We start from the raw sequence: 21,041 nt of genomic DNA, 5'->3' as shown, positions 1-21,041 counted from the left end.
TACCGTAAACGTCAACGAAAACAACAACAACCCAGAAACCCAGAACAAACAAAAACATTACATACATCATGCACACGTAGCAGACAATCGAAATGGCAGGAGCAAGCTGACGAACATCACCGACCAATCATTGCGCATGGACAGCTTAACGTCACTGTATGTTTACCCAATCAAACAATTGAGCTTGTAAGACCAGTGCGTGTCTTTATTCTTGCAGTCTAATAAATAGGTCGCTCATAAGCAATTCCTTTGCACTTGCGTTGCCCCTAGACCATAGAGCTACAATGTATATATATTGACTAGAGTGCTAACACCCCGTTATACACGCACTAAGGTTTTGAAGCTGTGTGGGCGCATCCATGTTTATGTACAAACCAATACAAAAGCTTGAAATTTTTTCTATTGTTTCCTCATTGTTGATGACGGCCTGATGACGTCATCAAACATCAAAAATAGAGCGCTCGACACTAAACTTAGTTCAAGTTCTGTTGAATAAGTCATCTCAGTGTGGGTTCGAATCCCCAGGAGCCTCATGACACATAAGTTACCATCTTCTCTTGCACCCAGGGGTATAATCAATGGGTACTCCGAGGGTAGATGTCGATTTTGTGCATGAAAAAGCCCCTGGGGCACCACCGCAGCTAAAGGCTAGATACTCCCCAGGGAGCTGAGTAAAGACTGATAGTGGCCCAATGACCAGGGCCCAATTTCATAGAGCTGCTAAGCACAAAAATTTGCTTAGCTTGAAATTTCTTTCTTGATAAAAACAGGATTACCAACCAAATTTCCATTTGTTGCATGTTGCTTTTTCACTGGTATACAGCTGTTATTTGATTGCCCTAAAAATCAAGTGGAAATTTGATGGTAATCTTGTTTTTATCAAAGAAGAAATTTCATGCTTAGCAAATTTGTGTGCTTATCAGCTCTATGAAATTGGGCCCAGGCCGCTATGCAAAGCGCATTGCTACCTTATTGTGAAATGCACTATAATATATTAAACTATTTCTGTGACATCACATCTAGTGGTGAAAGTGTAGATTATTTATAAGAATCGAAAGATTCGTTACGAATCTACACTCAACTGATGTATATTATTCGTTACGAATCTACAGTCAAAGAATAGATTCTAAAAAGTAGACTTGTGACAATATATTCCCCTTCGGCTCGTACATTCTATCCACGAGTCTACACTTTTGTGTCCTTTTCCATTAGCAGAACTAGTTATTGTTATTATAAATTACACCAAATGTCTAGTTTCCTCCAGAGCATCATATTGCTTAAATGGACTGACGCCACATTGGCGCATTTCTCTCATCATTATTATTGATTTATAAAACCCCCTTAAAAGGTTTTTATGTGCAAGAAGTAAAAGCGAATGGAAATGTACAATTGTGTATAGAAAGTACATTGTAGTCACGAATCTACACTTTAGAGTACATTCTCTGACCTAAATTATTTCCCCCACTGATTCTGTAACAGTTTGAATTAGTTGGATTTCTCTATTATAATAAAACCTTTTTGTGTACTTGTCAAAATGCGGTTGGTCACATTGTACAACTATTTTTGCAAAATATAAAGGTATACTTTACAGTGCTTGCAACATTATCAAGTCCAAATTTCGGTACGAGTTAACAATACAATGTACTACAGTTACTAATTTTTTTTAATTTTTTTTTATTTTTATAACTGGAAAATGTTGCTGCAAGATAACATGTTTCAACTGTGTTTTGTTGTACATCATGTTTTCTTTCAGTTTGGAAAGGCAGTACTTTTGAAGTTGAATTATTCAGTTTATTTTGCACTGAGTCGACAGTTTAAGTGTAGGTTCGTAAAAAGAATCTACACTTTTATCAATAGAGTGACGTCACAGATATGGTTTACGTTAAACTTATTTTCAATGATCTTCTATTTCGCACGACCAAGATCCACCAAGTAACTTGATGTGGTACGAGGTTCTTCATAACTCCTTTTGGGAAATGAAGGAGGTCTTAAAACAACATTGGTGCCATTTGAACGACGTGTCTGTTTTCATGTTTGACTTGGCACTTCATTAAAACCAATACAACACCTTATTTAGGTAAATATATTACGTGTAGGTAAATATATTAAAGGCAGTGGACACTATTGGTAATTACTCAAAAGACTTATTAGTAATGGGGAGAGGTTGGCAACATAAAACATTGTGAGAAACGGCTCCCTCTAAAGTGGAGTAGTTTTCGAGAAAGAAGTAATTTTCCACGAATTTGATTTCGAGACCTCATGTTTAGAAATTGAGGTCTCGAAATCGAGCCTGAACGCACACAACTTCGTGTGACAAGGGTGTTTTTTTCTGTCATTATTATCTCGCAACTTCGACCACTGATTGAGCTCAAATTTTCACAGGTTTGTTATTGTATGCATATGTTGAGATACAGCAAGTGAGAAGACTGGTCTTTGACAATTACCAACAGTGTCCAGTGTCTTTAATTTTGCACTAGCGTAGCAAGGGTTCGTTGCTCCCTGATGGGGCACGGTAGGATATGCGCCGATTTGCTCGCGTTGCGTTTGAAAATCATTTTTCTTTTTTTTCTTTCGGATCCCTCCCCTTAATCTTTTCCCCCTTTTTTTATATTAATGGATGTGTATTTGTTTGTACGTGTTCATGCCTCTGATGAAGTAGGTCCGGTTTGGATAGAAAGCTAAGGCCAACGACCCTACTCATTCGAACTGCCTCAAGCTACTGGACAATCTCGGTAGTCTAGTTGGTAAGACACTAGAATTGCAAGGGTCGTGGGTTCGAATCCCATCCGAGTAACATGCCTGTGATATTTTTTCACAGGACTCGGGAAAGTACTGAGTATACAGTGCTAACACATATCGGTGTATGGGTACAAAACTATAAAAAAAAATATAAAAAAAAATAAAAAATAGTAATAATTAATAATAATACCCTACTCATTGTTATATCAGAAAATGTAAATGTAGGTACTTCTAACATGTACATGAATGCCTTTTTAGCCCTCGTTGTACATACATTACATTCGTGGCTAGAGTAAAGCCACGTAAATTGAACTACTTAAACCTAAAGGCACAATCCATGCTGCTATTTTGAATCATTAAATCATAAATAAAAATTGATTGGTTTAAAGTATGTTTGGTTCACCAAACAATCCACAGGGAAAACGCATTACATGTAGATTTACTAATAAAATATGAGCAACGGAGTTGACTTATTTTGAGATGGAAAATTGATGGTGGGGCTTTACACGTGACGTCATGCGGTTTAAGGCCAGACACACAGACGAGACTTTGTGGTATAAAGCTATATGCCACCTTCAGACAACCACCCCCGAGGGTCTCTAAAGAGGTAATTACCAGGTACAGAACTGCCATCAAAAGACGGGAAAAACACGGAAATGTACCCAAGGGTTTGTGTCGGTTGACTTAAGTAAAAACAGGGTGCAACACACTGTACTGAGAATGTCACGTGTACTCATGAATAATTCATAAGCTTCAGTACAATTGTTTTTACAATTCCAATATAGGGGTGGAAAAAAAACCTGAGAACAAACTCACAAATGTTTTAGTTTAAACGTTTCACCACCATACACTACAGTGGCTTTATTAGACTGGCTAAATAGTTCATAAATTAAGAACTTTTTACGCAACTCGAAGGTGTTCTAACGCTACATACCAAGGGTCGAGTTGACACCAAAATAAGTCCACAGAATGTAGGGACTTAAAACACTATGTGGAGTCACACATGTACACACAGTGTCATTAACAGTGTTGAGGAATGGGATAGGAGTAGCAGTGTGACGCTGAGAAAGAAAAAAAAGTCCACGTAATGTATAGGGACTTGAAACACTAAACTATGTGGACTTACTCATTTCCACACAGTGTTATTTACAGTGTTGAGGAATAGGATAGGAGTAGGAGTGTGGGGTTGAGAACAAAAGAAGTCACAAATAATGTGGGGACTTGAAACACTATGTGGACTTTACAAACGTCCACCGAGTGCTTCCTACAGTGTTGTGGAATGGGATAGGAGTAGGAGTGTGGAGCTAAAAACAAAAGAAGTCAAAAACGTGCATTAACGGACTTTAAACACTATGTGGACTTACGCACGTCCACATAGTGTTGTCTTGCTAGTGTTGAGGAATAGGATGTAGGAATGTGGTTCTGAGAAATTCAAAATAATGTACATGTATATAGGGACTTGAAACACTATGTGGACTTACACGTGTCCACATAGTGTTATTTACATGATTGACATATTACTATAGTGGGGCGTGGCGCTGAGAACAAAAGAAATCCACATAATGTAGGGACTAGAAATACTGTGTGGACTTACACATGTCCACACAGTATTATTAACATGATTGACGTATCATTTTGGACATGAGTGGGGTGTGGCGCTGAGAACAAAAGAAGTCCACATAAAGAAACACTATGTGGACTTTTACACGTCCTACGCGTCCACATAGTCCACACAGTGACTGCAACAGAGAGCTTGTATGGGTTTCCAAATCAAGTGTAGGGCCCCTTTTCCTCAAAAACAAAATGGCTTTTCACTGTACAAAACCACCCAGTCCTAATTATCCCCAACATCCCATCAAAATGAGATCGTAAATTACACAAACACTTATAAAAAACCTCTAAACCACCTGCAAACAAACCCCAAATCACTCTGAAAAATAACCATTGCTTCAAACAGAACCTTGGAAATTCTTAGCATGGTTTTTAAAAGACAAATTGACCGCTTTGATCTTTCTTCAAGATACCGTGTTCATAAAATTCCAGTACAAGTTGAAATCATTCCCAATTTACCTTCAAAATGAGATCGTAAATTACACTAATGCTAAAAAACAACACCACCCCCACCCCCCATCCCCCATCCCTCCAAAAAATTAATAACAACTCTGATAATTATGCTTACCATTGCTTATAGTAGCAAATTCTTGTTGTGGTTAAAGGAACACGTTGCCTTGGATCGGTCGAGTTGGTCTTTGAAAAGCGTTTGTAACCGTTTTTTTATAAAATGCATATGGGTAGAAAGATGTTGTAAAAGTAGAATACAATGATCCACACAAACATGCCTCGAAATTGCGTGGTTTTTCTTTTACCTTGTCGACTAACACGTCGGCCATTTATGGGGGTCAAAATTTTGACTCCCATAAATGGCCGACCATGTTAGTTCGCACAGTAGAAGGAAAACCACGCAATTTCGAGGCAAACTTGTGTGGATCATTGTATTCTACTTTTAAAACATCTTTCCAACCATATGCATTTTATAAAAAACGGTTACAAACGCTTTTGTTTTGACCAACTCGTCCGATCCAAGGCAACGTGTTCCTTTAAAGACAAATTGACGACTATGATCTATCTTCAAGTGCCGTGTTCATAAACCAAGAAATTGTGTTATTTCTAGGTCAGCAGTATACAGACAAACCCTACTCGTGTTTTTCTTCATTTCCAATCTGCAAATCGTTATTGGCAATAAATCTTCTCCATACAAGCATTGAGGCGGGGAGTTGCATACTACAGACGGGGGGAGCGCGCGACCAATTTTAGGCATCAAAGAATGTCAAATTACAGGGCCATATCGATGGAAGCTTTTGGTGATGTTTAGCTCGTTCCGGTCTATTTATTGAGTCTATGCTCTGCGGAAACTCATGCATCGCTTTTTGGCACTTCACTTGATAAACAACACATATTGTGTTGATGAAAACATTCTTTTGAATCCTCTAATTTACAGTGAATGCACATCATTTGTGCAATTGAGTGGCGTTAAAGTCACAGGACACCTTTGGTTATATTGTCAAAGACCAGTGTTCTCACTTGGCGTATCCTTATACATTGGTATGCAGTAGAATAACAACAAATTGTGAAAATGTGCACTCAATTCGTCATAGAAGTTGCAAGAATGAGAAAAAAACACCCTTATTGCACAGAATTAACTTGAGTACTTTCAGATGCCCCCCAAAAAACATTCAAAACTTCAGTACAGAAGCCTTTTAATATTTTGAGATAAGAAATTAACTCTTGCTCCAAAAAAGACCAGAGCAAGCCATTTCTCACAATGGTTTATATTATCAACAACTCCATTACCAAGTAAGTTTTTATGTTAAGAACTATCTTGAGTAACTACCATTAGTGTCCGGTGCACTTAAAACCACTCACATAAGACATGTTGCAAATATATTGGCAATTTAAAAAAATATGGTTTCTTGTTTAAAAAGTCATGATTCTGTTTTCTGTTACTCCATTTCACCAATTATTGTCATTTTTGTTTGTCTTTAATAGCAGACTAAACCCTCTATAAAGACAGTTGCCATGTCATGCCCCACCAGCAGAAACACTAATTAAATAGACCGTATACTGAAACTACTCAAAAGTAAAAAGAAGATGGACATTACAACACAGCCATGCGTTTATATTTAATTACCGATCATGTATAACAAGATTACGGTCTAGTAATGGCTAAAATGCATGCACGTTAATTTGCCGTAACGGAGAAAATCATTGATCAGTTAATTTAAATTGTGCATCCCTGCGAACCAATGGTGAATTTGTCAGACAAAAGGGTCTTACAGAAATTAGAAATTGGGACGAAGTTCAAGCAGGGCCCAGTTTAATAGAGCTGCTTATAAAGACACTGGACACTATTGGTCGTTGTCAAAGACCAGTCTTCTAACTTTGTGTACCTCAACATATATATAAAATAACAAGCCTGTGAAAATTTGAGCTCAATCCATCGTCGAAGTTGCGAGAATAATGAAAGAAAAAGAACACCCTTGTCCGGGAAGCTGTGTGCTTTCAGATGCTTGATTTCGAGACCTCAAAATCTAATTCTGAAGTCTCAAAATCAAATTCGTGGAAAGTTACTTCGTTCTCGAAAACTACGTCTTTTCAGAGGGAGCTGTTTCTCACAATATTTTATACTATCAACAGCTCCCCACTATACTCGTTACCAAGTAAGGTTCTATTCTAATATTTATTTTGAGTAATTACAAAATAGTGTTCACTGCCTTTAAGCACAACAGCTAAGCATCCCCGCGAACCAATGGTGAATTTGTCAGCAGACACTATTGCAGTAAATTAGAAATTGGGACACTATTGCACAGTGTCAACCTCTACCCTCGCAGGTACCCATTGATACCCCTGGCTGAAGAGAAACATTTTTAGTAAAGCATCTTGCTCAATGATGCAAGTGCCATGACTGGGAATCGAACCCACACTCCGATGACTTAAAATCACCTGGAAGTGATATTTTGTCAAAGTAAAGCTTTTGTCACTAATATATGTGTTTTGATGAGTGGAATGTAAATAAACAGTTAATTAAGGTTCTAAAAAATTAGTTATTATCTTATTTACAAATTTAAGAGAAAGCCCCGACCCGAGAGGGCACTGTTCATGACGTCAATCAAGGCGCGATATTTGAAAAGAAAATGATGCACAGCGCTGAAAAAGACTTCGGACCGGACCACTAGGCACTATTGCTCTTGCGATGCAGACTGACCCCATCTTTAGTTGTTTTGCTGCATCCAGCAGCAATACACTTGGTCGGCATTGCCGGAAAAATGCAAGAAAAAAACTTTTTTTTTCGAAACGTACAAACTCACGACTTGGACTTGCATGTACTTTGCACGTGTGTGCATCAAGACAAAGTCTGTCTCGATTGACGTCACAAAAGGGGTAGGCGGAGTCAACCCCCAAACAGGTTTATCTATTTTTTAAACATATCAATCGTTCCAAACTATTACTAAAAATTGTCTTATTGTTACTAAACATACTCTTATGTTTGAAAAAAAAAATTATATTTCCATGTGACTTTAACCACCAGAACTTTTAACTAAACGCTCTAAACCACTCGGTCATGACACACTACACAATGCCTCAAAACCTCAGTGAGAATTCCATCTGTGGTACATGCAAATCAACATTCCAAACCTTATTCTCAATATTATAATATTCACATTCCATCAATCAAAGTAGTAAACCCAATAAGACATACTTGATTGGGGCCAGACTTACAGACATACATCACCCCCATCCATTTCCAAGGTCAACGACAGAATAATTGAGTTGAAAAAGGAACTAAATGATACGAGCGACCTGTATTCGTGCTTTCGCTTGTTTACTGTACGCTCGACCATTTTGTGTCTAACAACGATTCATCATGAATCAGTAAACAATACACTTTGCATTCATTCTCTTATGGTAGACTTCGCGACCGCTCATTCCACATTCAGTATTGAGGCCCAGAGTAATCGAGTTGAAAAAGGAACTATATGTTTAATGTAGCTCGACCGTTTTGAGTTTAACCGCGATTCAACATGAATAGGTAAAAATGTCGCATTCACTTGTGTTACAACCGAATGTTTAACTTGGTGAAAGCTTGTTCCGCGTTTATTGTTTTTAGTCGATACGGTATTATATGTGGTAGACAATTCAATGTCGAACTAAGCTTAGTGTGTTAATCAGTATTACTGTATAGTAATGGCATATGTACACAAATAAATGGCTTCTTATTAGCGAATTTTACTAGAATCAACAAACAGGAATGGGTACTTACCTAAATACAGCTACGTCATTACGAATGGCCATGACGTCAGCCCTGGACACGGTATTCTCGGCTTCACCACCGCTGGATGACGAGTGGTCCAGGATGTAGCGCTCCGCGAGTAGCTTGGCGATTTTCTAGATACAGAAAGATAGACACGACATACATAAATGCAATTAATCAATCAATCAATCAATCAATCAATCATAAATAAATAATTTGTACAGCGCCTAAATCAGAGGTTTGCTCAAAGGCGCTGAGGCACAGAACGAATGAAAAAAGTCATTGATGGTAGGCCAGTTGAAGCAAGTGGGCTTTCAGAAGTGCCTTGAATGTGTTGAAGGATGTTGTGTTCCTGATGTGATTTGACACTGTTGGGTATTACGCAAAATGATAGTTAGCATACTAACTTACTCAGTAACGAGTAATGGGGAGCTGTTGATAGTATAAAACATTTTGATAATTGGCTCCCTCGGGAGAAACGTAGTTTTTGAGAGAGATGGTATTTCTCACTCAAGTAATAAAAGACTTCAAGCCTGGAAACATTGCTCTTTGGTTTCCCTTTTTCTCTCAAACTTGACAATTACGTTAAGTAAATTATGTTACATTCATCTTCATTCGCAGTGAGTAAGAATTCTTGTCATGCCAACAACTTGATCTACAAAGAGTACCAAACCCCCTTAAGACTGTCACATTTAAACCATTTACCCGCGACATTTGAAACGTCTGACCATGACAATAAAAACTTACTGCCAGCCACGCCTACAATTTCTTCCCGCCAATTTTCGAAATCTGCCACCCAACACAAGGTGTTTTCATAGCACAAAAAGCAGTTAAGCACAGCAACATTTTATGCTTACTAGAATAAGGTTACCAGCCACAATACCACGTCTCGTGAACAATTTGTGAATGGTGTCCTGCTCATTTCTGCTAAGCAAACAATATTGTCTGCTTAAAGGAATATTAAAGACTTTGTAAGAAAAAAAAAACTTGTTTAAGATCACAGATTTACATACAACTTGCACGTTCTAATGATGATGATAGTAGAAAACATCCCTTGAAATATTACTGTCTGAAATGTCATATTAGATGAGAAATAAATAGTCTAATTTCGCGTTTGGAGTTTATCCCTCAGTGAGCGTTTTATTTATTTATTTTATTGTTTTGCATCGATGTCATGCAAAATGTGTACTTGGTTTCTCACTATTATCTCGTTACCCATCAGATGCCTGATCGATCGCAAACTTCTACAGGTTTGTCAGTTTATGTATATGGTTTATAGTGGATTACAAAAAGTGCGTACACTGCCAGCAACTGTTTGGTTGACAAAAAAAACTATTATGTGATGTTTCTTTACCCATCTATCGGAAATTACGCCAAAATAAGTGTTTATTAATTTTTTATTTTTTTTTACCCATACACCGATGTGTGTTACCACTGTATACTCTAGTACTTTCCCGAGTCCTGTGAACAAAAATATCACAGGCATGTTACTCGGGTGGGATTCGAACCCACGACCCGTGCAATTCTATAGCAGTGTCTTACCAACTACATGTAGACTACAGAAGTTGCCCGGTAGCTAGAGGCAGTTTGAATCCTATGTTTTGGCAGCGGGTACCGCAACGATATAGTAGATGTTAAATTTGCATCGGGATAAAGAATATTAATTTTGATTATTAGTGTTGTCACCAAACCTCGGTAGCACTTTCACTTTTAGGTGTATAAAAAGACTAGAGGTGTTCCGTAGTTCACAACATGCCATTGACCCATCAGCATCATCAATAATGACGTGCATGACTGGTGTTAAAAGCTATCAGTATACAACGTTCCCCTTGCATACTTACAAATTACTTAAGACACTTAAAGTAGCCTCTCCATCGGCAATTTTCTTTTCCCAGACGGATTGTAGTTGAGGATGCGTTGATGTCGAAGTAATACAACCCAAGCTTTTCAGAGCGTGTCATTAATTTATTATAAAAGATAAAATGTATCAGTTTTTTTCGATGACTGTTGATCATTTTTTTTCTCAGTGTCTTACAGTCACAAATATGTGAGCATGATGCTTTTTCTTTTTTGAGATTTCTTATAAAAGGGAGGATGCACTTGTCTTTTTTTAGATGACTGTTGGTTATATTTTCTTAATGTCTTACGGTTACAAAGACGTGAACATCAGATATGCCTTTTCTTCTTTGAGATTTCTTATAAAAGGGATGCATTTGTCTTTTTTTAGATGACTGTTGGTTATGTTTTCTTAATGTCTTACGGTTACAAAGACGTGAACATCAGATATGCCTTTTCTTCTTTGAGATTTCTTATAAAAGGGATGCATTAGTCTTGTTCGATGACTGTTGATCATGTTTTTCTCAGTGTCTTACGGCCACAAAGATGTGAACAGCAGATGCCTTTTCTTCTTTGAGATTTCTTACGAATTGGAAGATGCATTTGTCTTTTTTGATGACTGTTGATCATGCTTTCTCAGTGTCTTTAAATCACAAAGATGTGAACATGATGCCTTTTCTTTTTTAAGATTTCTTATAAAAGGGAGGATGCATTTGTCTATTTTTAGATGACTGTTGGTTATGTTTTCTTAATGTCTTACGGTCACAAAGACGTGAACATTCAGATATGCCTTTTCTTCTGTGAGATTTCTTATAAGAGGGAAAATGCACAAGTCTTTTTCGGAGACTGTTGATCATGTTTTTTTTCTCTATTTTCACCAGAAATTGAATTCGATGCTCAAAACCACTCGGCCATTGCACCCAGACATTACTTAGTGTCATGGAACGGGATTCGAACCCACACTCTGATGACTTTACCACGAGAACTTGAATTCGATGCTCTAAATCACTCGGCCATGACACCCAGAGACTAAGTGTCATGACTGGGGTTGGAACCCACAATCCGATGACCTTTAATCGTATACAATTTATCAGAGTTGAAACCAACGGTTCTTTTCAGAACCACCCCAACTCACTTAGAGATTATCATTTGTGGCGTGTCATGGCCTAGCGGTTAAGAGCACGGGATTCAAGCTCTGGTGTTTGATCAGCAGAGTGTGGGTTCGAATCCCGGTCGTCACACTTGCTACGCAAAATTGGAGAGACAGCGCTTTCTGCTCTACCGGCCAGGCTTCGGACTGATGATACCCAAACCTACATCCGTATTGACTGTAAAAGGGGTAACCCTGTTTCAGCCTTAGGAGTAGGTGGCAACGGCTTTAGAAAACAAAAATTGTAGCTCACACCTTGAAGTGGCCTTCAGGCCTTGTGTGTCTGGCAACTTGCATGTTTTTTTTTTAAATAATGTTACAGCAAACCTTACCTTTAAATATTATCATATTTCCACCATGCAAAGTTTCAAATCCCACTGACATTTAACTTGAACTCCATGCTTTAAACCACTCGACCATAACACCGATTTGGTCCTTTTCGAAACCACAACTTTGGCTTGAGGCTCCGTTCTCTCGACTCAAGCCCTGATTAGTGCGTATACCCAAAGCAAGCACAATAAGGCATAAACCAAATGTTATGTTGGCGTAACGGGCCCCCCAAAATAGGGTAGGTAGGTAGGTAGGGATTTTTATTTTTATTCCCCTCTCAGCAACGAAAATGAAATGTTTTCTAATTGATTAAGCCGGTAGTTTACTCGATATCAAAATAAAACAAGGCTACACACAACAAATAGATGTTTGTAATTCCTTGATGACATTTATTTTATTTTTATGTCTTAAATAGATTTTAATTATTAAAAATCTCTTCCCTTGAAAAAAAAAAATTCCAGGGTCGGCCGTATTTATTGGTTTTTGCCTAAGAGTCAAAACAACCGGCGGGTAAGCCAGCCTGAGCAGAATCCAAAGCCAAATCCAGTCATTTCCAAAAGGGCCATAGATTACGTTCCTGAATGTTATTAATGACTTCGTGTATCCAGCGGTTTGCTGTCGAGACCCTTCCCAGGGGTGCTCTGGGGATGCGTGCAAGTCACCTATCACATAATCATGTACGGCAGCTTCATAATGTGCATGGATAGGCGCGTTTTTGTTCGGCGCCAACTTAAGGCAGACTTGCTTTACTTCATCCCTCTAAAAAAACATTCAACATCAACAAATATTCTTTTTATTAGATAGACGGTATGTCATTTGGCCTTGGAAGATTAAATCCACTTAGTTTGGAAGAAGATACTCAAGCAGTGCCTGCATACCGTTGTTACCGTGTTTTGTCCGTTTCTTCTCATGTTCAACTAGCTAGTTTGTATGCCTTCAGTTATTCTCTGTTGTTCTGTGAGGTACGTTTTCACAATTTTTGTTTCCATACTTATTTTATTGTAATGAAAATGTATTGTTCACAAGTCTCAGCAAGACAGATATTCCAACCGATTTATTACATTACACCATTAGCCATCACCTTCAAAAATGGAACATGTCTAGGAATGGACGTGTTCATAATGAAGTTCCTGTTGTTATTATTATCACATTGCCATGGAAACGCATCAATCGGCGTGACTCCACATTGACTAGCTGCTGCAACGAGACAAACAAAATCCTTCATTTATAATTTAATAAATTTATAGACGGGCGAACCCTTTGTCTCTCACTCCATGTTCAACGCGCAGAAAATTCATATAAATAACCCCATATAGCGCTGTGCGACAAAACAAAGCCTGCATTCTTGTATAATGACTTCTTTTAAAGGCAATGGCGACTATTGGTCATAACTCAAAAAAATTGTTAGCATAAAAACTTACTTGGTAACGAGCATAGAGAGCTGTTGGTAGTATAAAACATTGTGAGAAACGACTCCCTCTGAAGTAACGTAGTCTTTTAAAAGACTTCAGGCCTGAAGCCTTTTATTATGCATCTGAAAAAGCACACAAATATTTTGTGCAACAAGGTTTTTTTTCCCTTCTTCTTGCATTACTCTTTTGCAACTTCGATGACCAATTGAGTCCAAATTATCACAGATTTGTTACTTTATGCATACGTTGGGATACACTTGGTTAAACCAACGGTCTTTGACAAAACACCCTTGTTACACACTTTTGTGCTTTCAGATGCTCCCAAAAAAGCTTCAAGTCAGAGGTTTTTTGTATTTTTTAGTGAGAAATAAACTCTTTCTACAGAGCTACGTTACTTCAAAGAGAGCCGTTTCTCACAATGTTTGATACTACCAACAGCTCTCCACAGCACGTTACTAAGTTTTTATGCTAACAATTGTTTTGAGTAGTTACCAATCGTGTCCAGTGCCTTTAAGGCCATATACAAGTGTAATGGCATGGCTTTGAGAAAAAAAAATGTAGTGTAGGCTGACATAATGGAAAATAAAGTACGCACCTTTGCCTTGCACTATTATTGCCACATGGTTCAAAATAGACGTGGCTTTACCCAACGCGGTTCGTAACGCATTAACACCTTAAGGGCTGTCCTATTTAATTCCAAGTGCTAAGTACATTGCTCGAGGTGTATTAAAACAGCTTTGATATTGTGAAGCCTGCATATACCTGTTTGATAAAGGACAACCACTTGACGCCATGAACGCTTGGTACCCACATAAAGGGTGCCATGTTGTCACTTTCTTTGCTAAAAGTACATTGCAAGTAGGTGTTTTCTAACAGCTTTAAAGACACGTCTAGCTCGGTTAGTTTGTCAAGTTTGTATACTTGTTTGATAAAGGACAACCACCTGCCGCCTTGAAGTTAAAATGACGTCACGTAGTCAAGGAGTGATTGTAACATGGAAGCTTGAAATCCTCATCAAGGGTGCCATTTGCCACTCCCTATTGCTAGAAAAGTACATTGCATGGAGGTGTATTCTAACAGCTTTAAAGACATGTCTAGCTATAAGTCAATTTGGCAAGCCTGTAAACCTGTTTAATAAAGGACAATCAATTGCCATCTTGAAGTCAAAGTGACGTCATGAAGTCAAGGTGTGGTAACATGACCGCTCAATACCCCATAAGGGGGACATGATGCCACTCCTTTTACTAAAAAATAAAAAGGGGTGTATTCTAACAGCTTTAAAGACACGTCTAGCTCGGTTAGTTTGACGAGCCCTTATCTGTTTGATAAAGGACAACCAATGGCTGCCTCGAAGCCAAAGTGACTTCATGAAGTCAAGGTGTGGTCATGAAGTCAAGGTGTGGTGACGTGACCGCTCGATACACCCATCAAGGGTGCCATTGTGCCACTCCCTTTGCGAATGAGGTGTATTATAACAGCTTTAAAGACACGATTAGCTCGGTTAGTTTGTCAAGTCTGTATACTTGTTTGATAAAGGGCAACCAATGGCCACCTTGAAGTTAAAGAGACGTCATGAAGTCAAGGAGTGGTAACATGGCTTTTCGATCACCCCATTATGGGTGCCATTTGCCACTCCCTATTGCTATGGAGGTGTATTCTAACAGCTTTCAAGACATGTATAGCTCGGTTAACTTGTAAGGCTGTATACCTGTTTGATAAAGGACAACCAGTGTAGCTACAACGAAGTCAAAGTGACGTCATGAAGTCAAGGAGTGGTAACATGAACGCTCTGTGCCAATCAAGGGACCATGATGCCACTCCATAATACTAATTTACATGAGGTGTATTCTAATATGACACATTTAGCTCGGTTTGGTTAAGCCCTTATACCTATTTGATAAAGGACAACCAAATGCCGCATTGGAGTCAAGAAGACAACTTGGCCCCGTTGTCTTAATGAAGGAGTTATATTGCCACACCCTTTTAAAGCAAACGCAATGATTTCATGGTCTGACCATTCCAAGTTATTAACGCAGAGTGCAATCAGATCCCCCTTCTGCAACAACAAAAAATATGTTGTAACTCGACGTTTCAATTAATACACTATGATAGTATTCAGGTTGAACCAGTGGTTATAAACAACAAGCTCAACGTTTCGATCAGTATGCTCTGATTGTCTGCAAGAGAATGTTTTTGTAAGAAGTTTGCAGTGTCATCAATTCTCATATCTGGTTAAACAATGAAGTCACAAATGATTGTTGATCAGAATTGGCATACAAATCGCTTGCTCTGCCCAACCATGTCCAGCGAGTGGATTACGCCGATACATTTAATGACCTTTCCAGAATTGGACACAATCCTTTAATCTCTACCAGCCCATCTGGCATGGTGGGATTTGTTAACAAATTACATTGGTCAGCCATGCGATACTGATCTAGATCAAATCTGGGATTTGCTTGTTTTGTGTTGTTTTAATTGAACATACATGTAGGCCCTACTGACAATACTTAAAGGGCATTGCGCATCTTTGGTAGAAAGGCCAGTATTTTTTTTTGGTGTATCGAAAATATGCTTAAAATAATTATTTTTACTCAATTTGGTCATCAAAGTTGCAGGAGAATAATGACATAAAAAAAAACCTTGTCGCACAAATTCATGTGCTTTCAAATGCCTACAATTTATTTTGTTGGCCTGATAGTCTTTTGGTATTTGAGTGAGAAATTACCGCTTTCTCAAAAACTTCAGAGGGAGACATTTCTCACAATGTTTTATTCTGTCAACAGCTCTCCTTTGCTCGTGAATAAATTAGTTTTCATGCTAACAATTATTTTGAATAATTACAAATAGTGTCCAGTGCCTTTAAATGTTGAATGCATACAATTTAGCGTATTTTAAATTGTTGAAGTGGATCCTTTTGTTTACTAATTGCAAATTGGGATCAGTATTTTGGAATCGATATATTGAACACGAAATGACAGTTAAACTTCAGCTGGTGATTTCACTTGTTATTACAATGGAGATGTTGAAAAGCAATTATAGACTGGATGTGAGTAAATCTCCCATTTTACTAATTGAAAAGATGTGACCAGGATTGTATAAAGATAAGGCACAAAAATGACAGTGAAACTGTGGCTTTTTTTGGTTCAGTTGTTAGCAATTATAAAGGGGATGAAAGTAAATCTCTCATTCCACTAATTGCAAAGTTGGGATCAGTATTAAAGTAGTGATCACGGGTTCATATTTTCAACTACAGTTTCCTTTGTACGAGTATTACTTCAATTCAAAAATGAAACGTGAGTTTTGAGGAACACATTTTCTGGAAAGTTTACCTCGGTTGAGTATGTAACCCTTTTCATACGACATCATTTTAGCAAGGTTCCCTTGCTTAAATTTAGCCAGGTTGCGAAGCTGTACCTTGTGTGGAAGGACAACAAAGTGTATGCTGTTGTTTAAAGGCAGTGGACACTATTGGTAATTGTCAAAGACTAGCCTTCACAGTTAGTATATCTCAACATAAGCATAAAATAACCAAAAAAAAACTTGTCACACAAAGTTGTGCGCGTTTAGAAATGGTTGATTTCGAGACCGCAAGTTCTAAATCTAAGGTCTCGATATCAAATTCGTGGAAAATTACTTCTTTCTCGAAAACTATGGCACTTCAGAGGGAGCCGTTTCTCACAATGTTTATACTATCAACCTCTCCCCATTACTTGTCACAAAGAAAGGTTTTCTGCTAATAATTATTTTGAGTAATTACCAATAGTGTCCACTGCCTTTAAAAACTGCTGTCCTTACACAAGAAGTGCAATTAGTAAAACTTCACAACTTTGCTGAAATCAAGCAAGGGTCCCCCGTTAAATTACTGTTGTGTAAAAAGAGCTTTTCATGTGTTTCGTCACTCGCAAAGCGTTCATAACAAACCCCTCTAAATACATTAATGTCCATCAAATCTTTAGTGGAGCCACTCGATTAATAAGCTATGTGCAGTGGCGCGTGAAGTGGTTCAAATGGAGATCATGAAGCCCCCCCCCCCCCCCCCCCCCCCCCGCTGACTAGACATTTATCGCGTCTAGTTATCAGCACCTTAGGGGGTCAATGTGGTAAACAGACCATTTTAAACCAGTAGAGCGTGTACGTGACCTAAAAAATAACGTGGAAATATTATAAGTTGTCCTTAAAGGCAAGGTTTACCTTTGGTAATTGTCAAACAAAACACAGTATCCTCACTTGGTGTATCAGAACATACCGCATAACACAACAAACTTGTGTAAATAATAATTTGGGGGGCGAAGGATGCGGCTACAACGTGTTCGAGAAGCAGGCATGCAAGGGCACCTTTGGCTGCCAGCCACATCAACCCATTATGACCACGGAGCACAGCCAAGATCGAAAGTGTTTGATTTTTTTCCTGAGGGAGGAAAACCGGACAGTCTGGGAAAACCCTCGTGGCACAGCAGAGAACCAACGCACAGCTCAACTCACATTATGGCCCCCGGCCAGGAATTGAACCGGGGTCACCTTGGTGAGAGGCGATCGCTTTACGCACAAGCCAACCGTGCCACCGTATAAATGTAGGCTCACTGGCGAAGGTGTTAGAGAATAACTTTAAAAAAGCACAGTTTTTTAATTGAATGCTTTCATAGATGCCTGAGAAAGGATTCATGCTGGGAAGCAACCAATCATGTATTTTGTTTTAAACTGGAAATTCGCAGAAAGGTTTAAACGCACTGGACACTATTTACTCAAAATAATTATTTACATAAAACCTTACTTGACTACGAGTAATGGGGAGAGGTTGATAGTCTAAAACATTGTGAGAAACAGCTCCCTCTGAAGTGACGTAGTTTTCGAGAAGAAAGTTATTTTCCACAAATTTGATTTCAAGACCTCTTATTTAGAATTTGAGGTTTCGAAATCAAGCATCTGAAAGCACACAACTTCGTAGGACAAGGTTGATTTTATTCTTTCATTAACATCTCGCAACTTCGACGACCAATTGAGCTCAAACTTTCACAGGTTTCTTATTCATGTTGAGATACACTAAGTGGCAAGACTGGTCTTTGACAATTACCAATAGTGTCCAGTGTCTTTAAGTTGGTCACATGTCATCCAAAAAGTGGACAAGCAAAGAGTGGTACTTATGTGCCTTGCTCAAGTGTCATGACCGAGACTCGAGCCTACACAGTCGCAGCTGCTGACAATACAAGAGCTTGGGTTCGGGAAACTATATCGGTAGGCCAAGATATTAAAGGCACTAGACACTATTGGTAAATACTCGAAATGATTGTTAGCAAAAAAACTGACTTGGTAACAAGCAATGGTCACGGAGTTGTTGATAGTACAAATAATGTGAGAAACGGCTCCCTCTGAAGAAAAGTAGTTTTTGAGAGAGAGGTTATTTCTCACTTAAGTATTTGAACTCAACTGGAGACCTAAGCTGAGGTCTCGAATTCAAGCATCTGAAACGTGTGTGACAACAGTGTTTTTTCTTCCATCATTATATCGGAACTTCGGCGACCAATCGAGCTGTTGATATTATAAAACATCGTGAGAAATGGCTCCCTCTGAAGTAAGTACATTTTGAGAAAGAGGTATTTTCTCACTCAACTAGTTAAAGACTTAAGGCCCGAAGCCTTTTATTAGACTTTGAAAGAACACACATTAATTTGTGCAACAAGGGTGTTTTTCTTTCATTATTCTCTTGCAAACTTAATGACCAAAATTGACCCAAAATTTTCACTGGTTTGTTATTTTATGCATTATATTGGGACACCAAGTGAGAATACTGGTCTTTGACAATTACACTACATGTAGGTGTCCAGTGCTTTAAAGTTTGTTAACTGACGTTGAGGAGCGGTACATTTCTCGATTGATTAATTCTTTGCCCTGTAGTGTTGTTATGAAGGGGATCCAGAACCGATGCTGAAAGAAAATTAATCGAGTTGAAAGAGAGATGTCAAATATGTCCAATCTTTTCATCAACCTTCAAAGTGAAAGCTAATTACAGTACCGCCTGAAATAATAAATTGAGACCGTGCTAGGGAGAGAAAGGACAAATTTGATTTTTTTTCCATAACAAAAAGTGCTGACATTGCCGGCAACTTTTTTGTTAGCAAAATCCAATTCTGTATTGTGCCTTTAAAGCCACTAGACACTTTTGGTAAGACCAGTCTTCTCACTTGGTGTATCTCAACATATGCATAAATTAACAAACCTGTGATAATTTGATCCCAATTGGTCGCCGAAGTTGCGAGAGAATTATGGAAGAAAAAAACACCCTTGTCGTTTTCAGTTGCTTGAATTCGAGACCTCAGCTGAGGTCTCAAATTCAGTTCAAATATTTTAGTGACAAATTACCTCTCTCTCTCAAGAACTACTTTACTTCAGAGTGAGCTGTTTCTCATAATGTGTTATACTATCAACAGCTCTCCATTGCTCGTCACCAAGTAAGTTTTTATGCTAACAATTATTTTGAGTAATATTACCAATAGTGTCCAGTGCCTTTAAAGGCAGTGGACACTATTGGTAATTGTCAAAGACTAGCCTTCACAGTTGGTGTATCTCAACATATGCATAAAATAACAAACCTGTGAAAATTTGAGCTCAATCGGTCATCGAAGTTGCGAGACAATAATGAAATAAAAAACAACCCTTATCACACGAAGTTGTGTGCGTTTAGATGGTTGATTTCGAGACCTCAAGTTCTAAATCTGAGGTCTTGAAATCAAATTCGTGGAAAATTACTTCTTTCACCTTTACCTTGCACTTCGGAGGGAGCCGTTTCTCACAATGTTTTATACCATCAACCTCTCCCCATTACTCGTCACCGAGAAAGGTTTTATGCCAATAATTATTTTGAGTAACATTACCAATAGTGTCCAGTGCCTTTAAGTTTAATTCCCCCAATGACGTACAACCTGAAATGAATTATTCTCAACATTCATGTGAGCGGATGAGCGAGCACCAAGCCCAGGTATCAAGCCGTTGATTGACTCAGTTCCTTGGGGAGGAAGAAAGCTGAGGAAAGTAATTTGTCAGTGTGCAAAGAGAAACTGTTCCGGAAATTTCTCTCAATTAAAGTCAAACGGGAAGGGTGTAAAATGTTAAGCTTGAATACATTCATGTTATTTTGAGCTTCTGGAGCAGCCACCTGTGACTGTCTTTGTTTTTAAATGATCTCCGTTCAAACATTTGTTTCTGTTTTCTAATTTATGTTATAAATGTAACAGGGAGGGGCCTCGACTTTACAAGCTTTGCTTTCTAAATCAAATAAAATTATAATCAATCAACTAAACTTCATCACTGTATGTCGCAAGCATGAGGGAACATTGTAGACAGGGGTACATGTACTTGCTAAGTGAACCAGAAACACCGGGGTTAAGCCCTATCATTGTTTTATTTCTGGTAATGAAACCAAGGATGCCTCGGGCCATTTAACTTTATAACTGTAGCTCATCACAAACCTGGGGAAACCTGTAAACAAGGATGCTTGCAAATAGACGATGTGATTAGTGACACTTTTGATATGATGAAAGGGGGCATATCTCAAAACTTGTCCAGTTTTTACTTTCATAATTCTTGGATTTATGAGGAAATTATGACACAAAATGTCTACTTTCCCATAGGACCTGTGTAGTATCTTGCCTGCCAGAATACTCAAAGAGTGCACAAGGTCACACTTCTTATAATCAAAGTTCACATGGTCTATATATATACACACCAGAAACAACAGGGTTTATCCTTCTATTAGCATTCTTGTTTTTTT

At 38.3% G+C, this 21,041-nt stretch overlaps 1 protein-coding gene across 1 annotated transcript in view; it reads right to left on the bottom strand.

Moving 5' to 3' along the window:
* LOC139951589 (short transient receptor potential channel 4-like) overlaps positions 1-21,041 on the bottom strand; it is a 94,578-nt gene that overhangs the window by 7,513 nt on the left and 66,024 nt on the right. The window contains exon 13 of the mRNA XM_071950549.1: positions 8,558-8,682. Coding sequence (XP_071806650.1) covers positions 8,558-8,682 — 125 coding nt within the window. The remainder of the gene's footprint in view (positions 1-8,557; positions 8,683-21,041) is intronic.

Source organism: Asterias amurensis, chromosome 19 (genome assembly GCF_032118995.1).
Source record: "Asterias amurensis chromosome 19, ASM3211899v1".
Lineage (NCBI taxonomy): Eukaryota > Metazoa > Echinodermata > Asteroidea > Forcipulatida > Asteriidae > Asterias > Asterias amurensis.
This window is presented reverse-complemented; position numbering and strand designations above follow the sequence as displayed.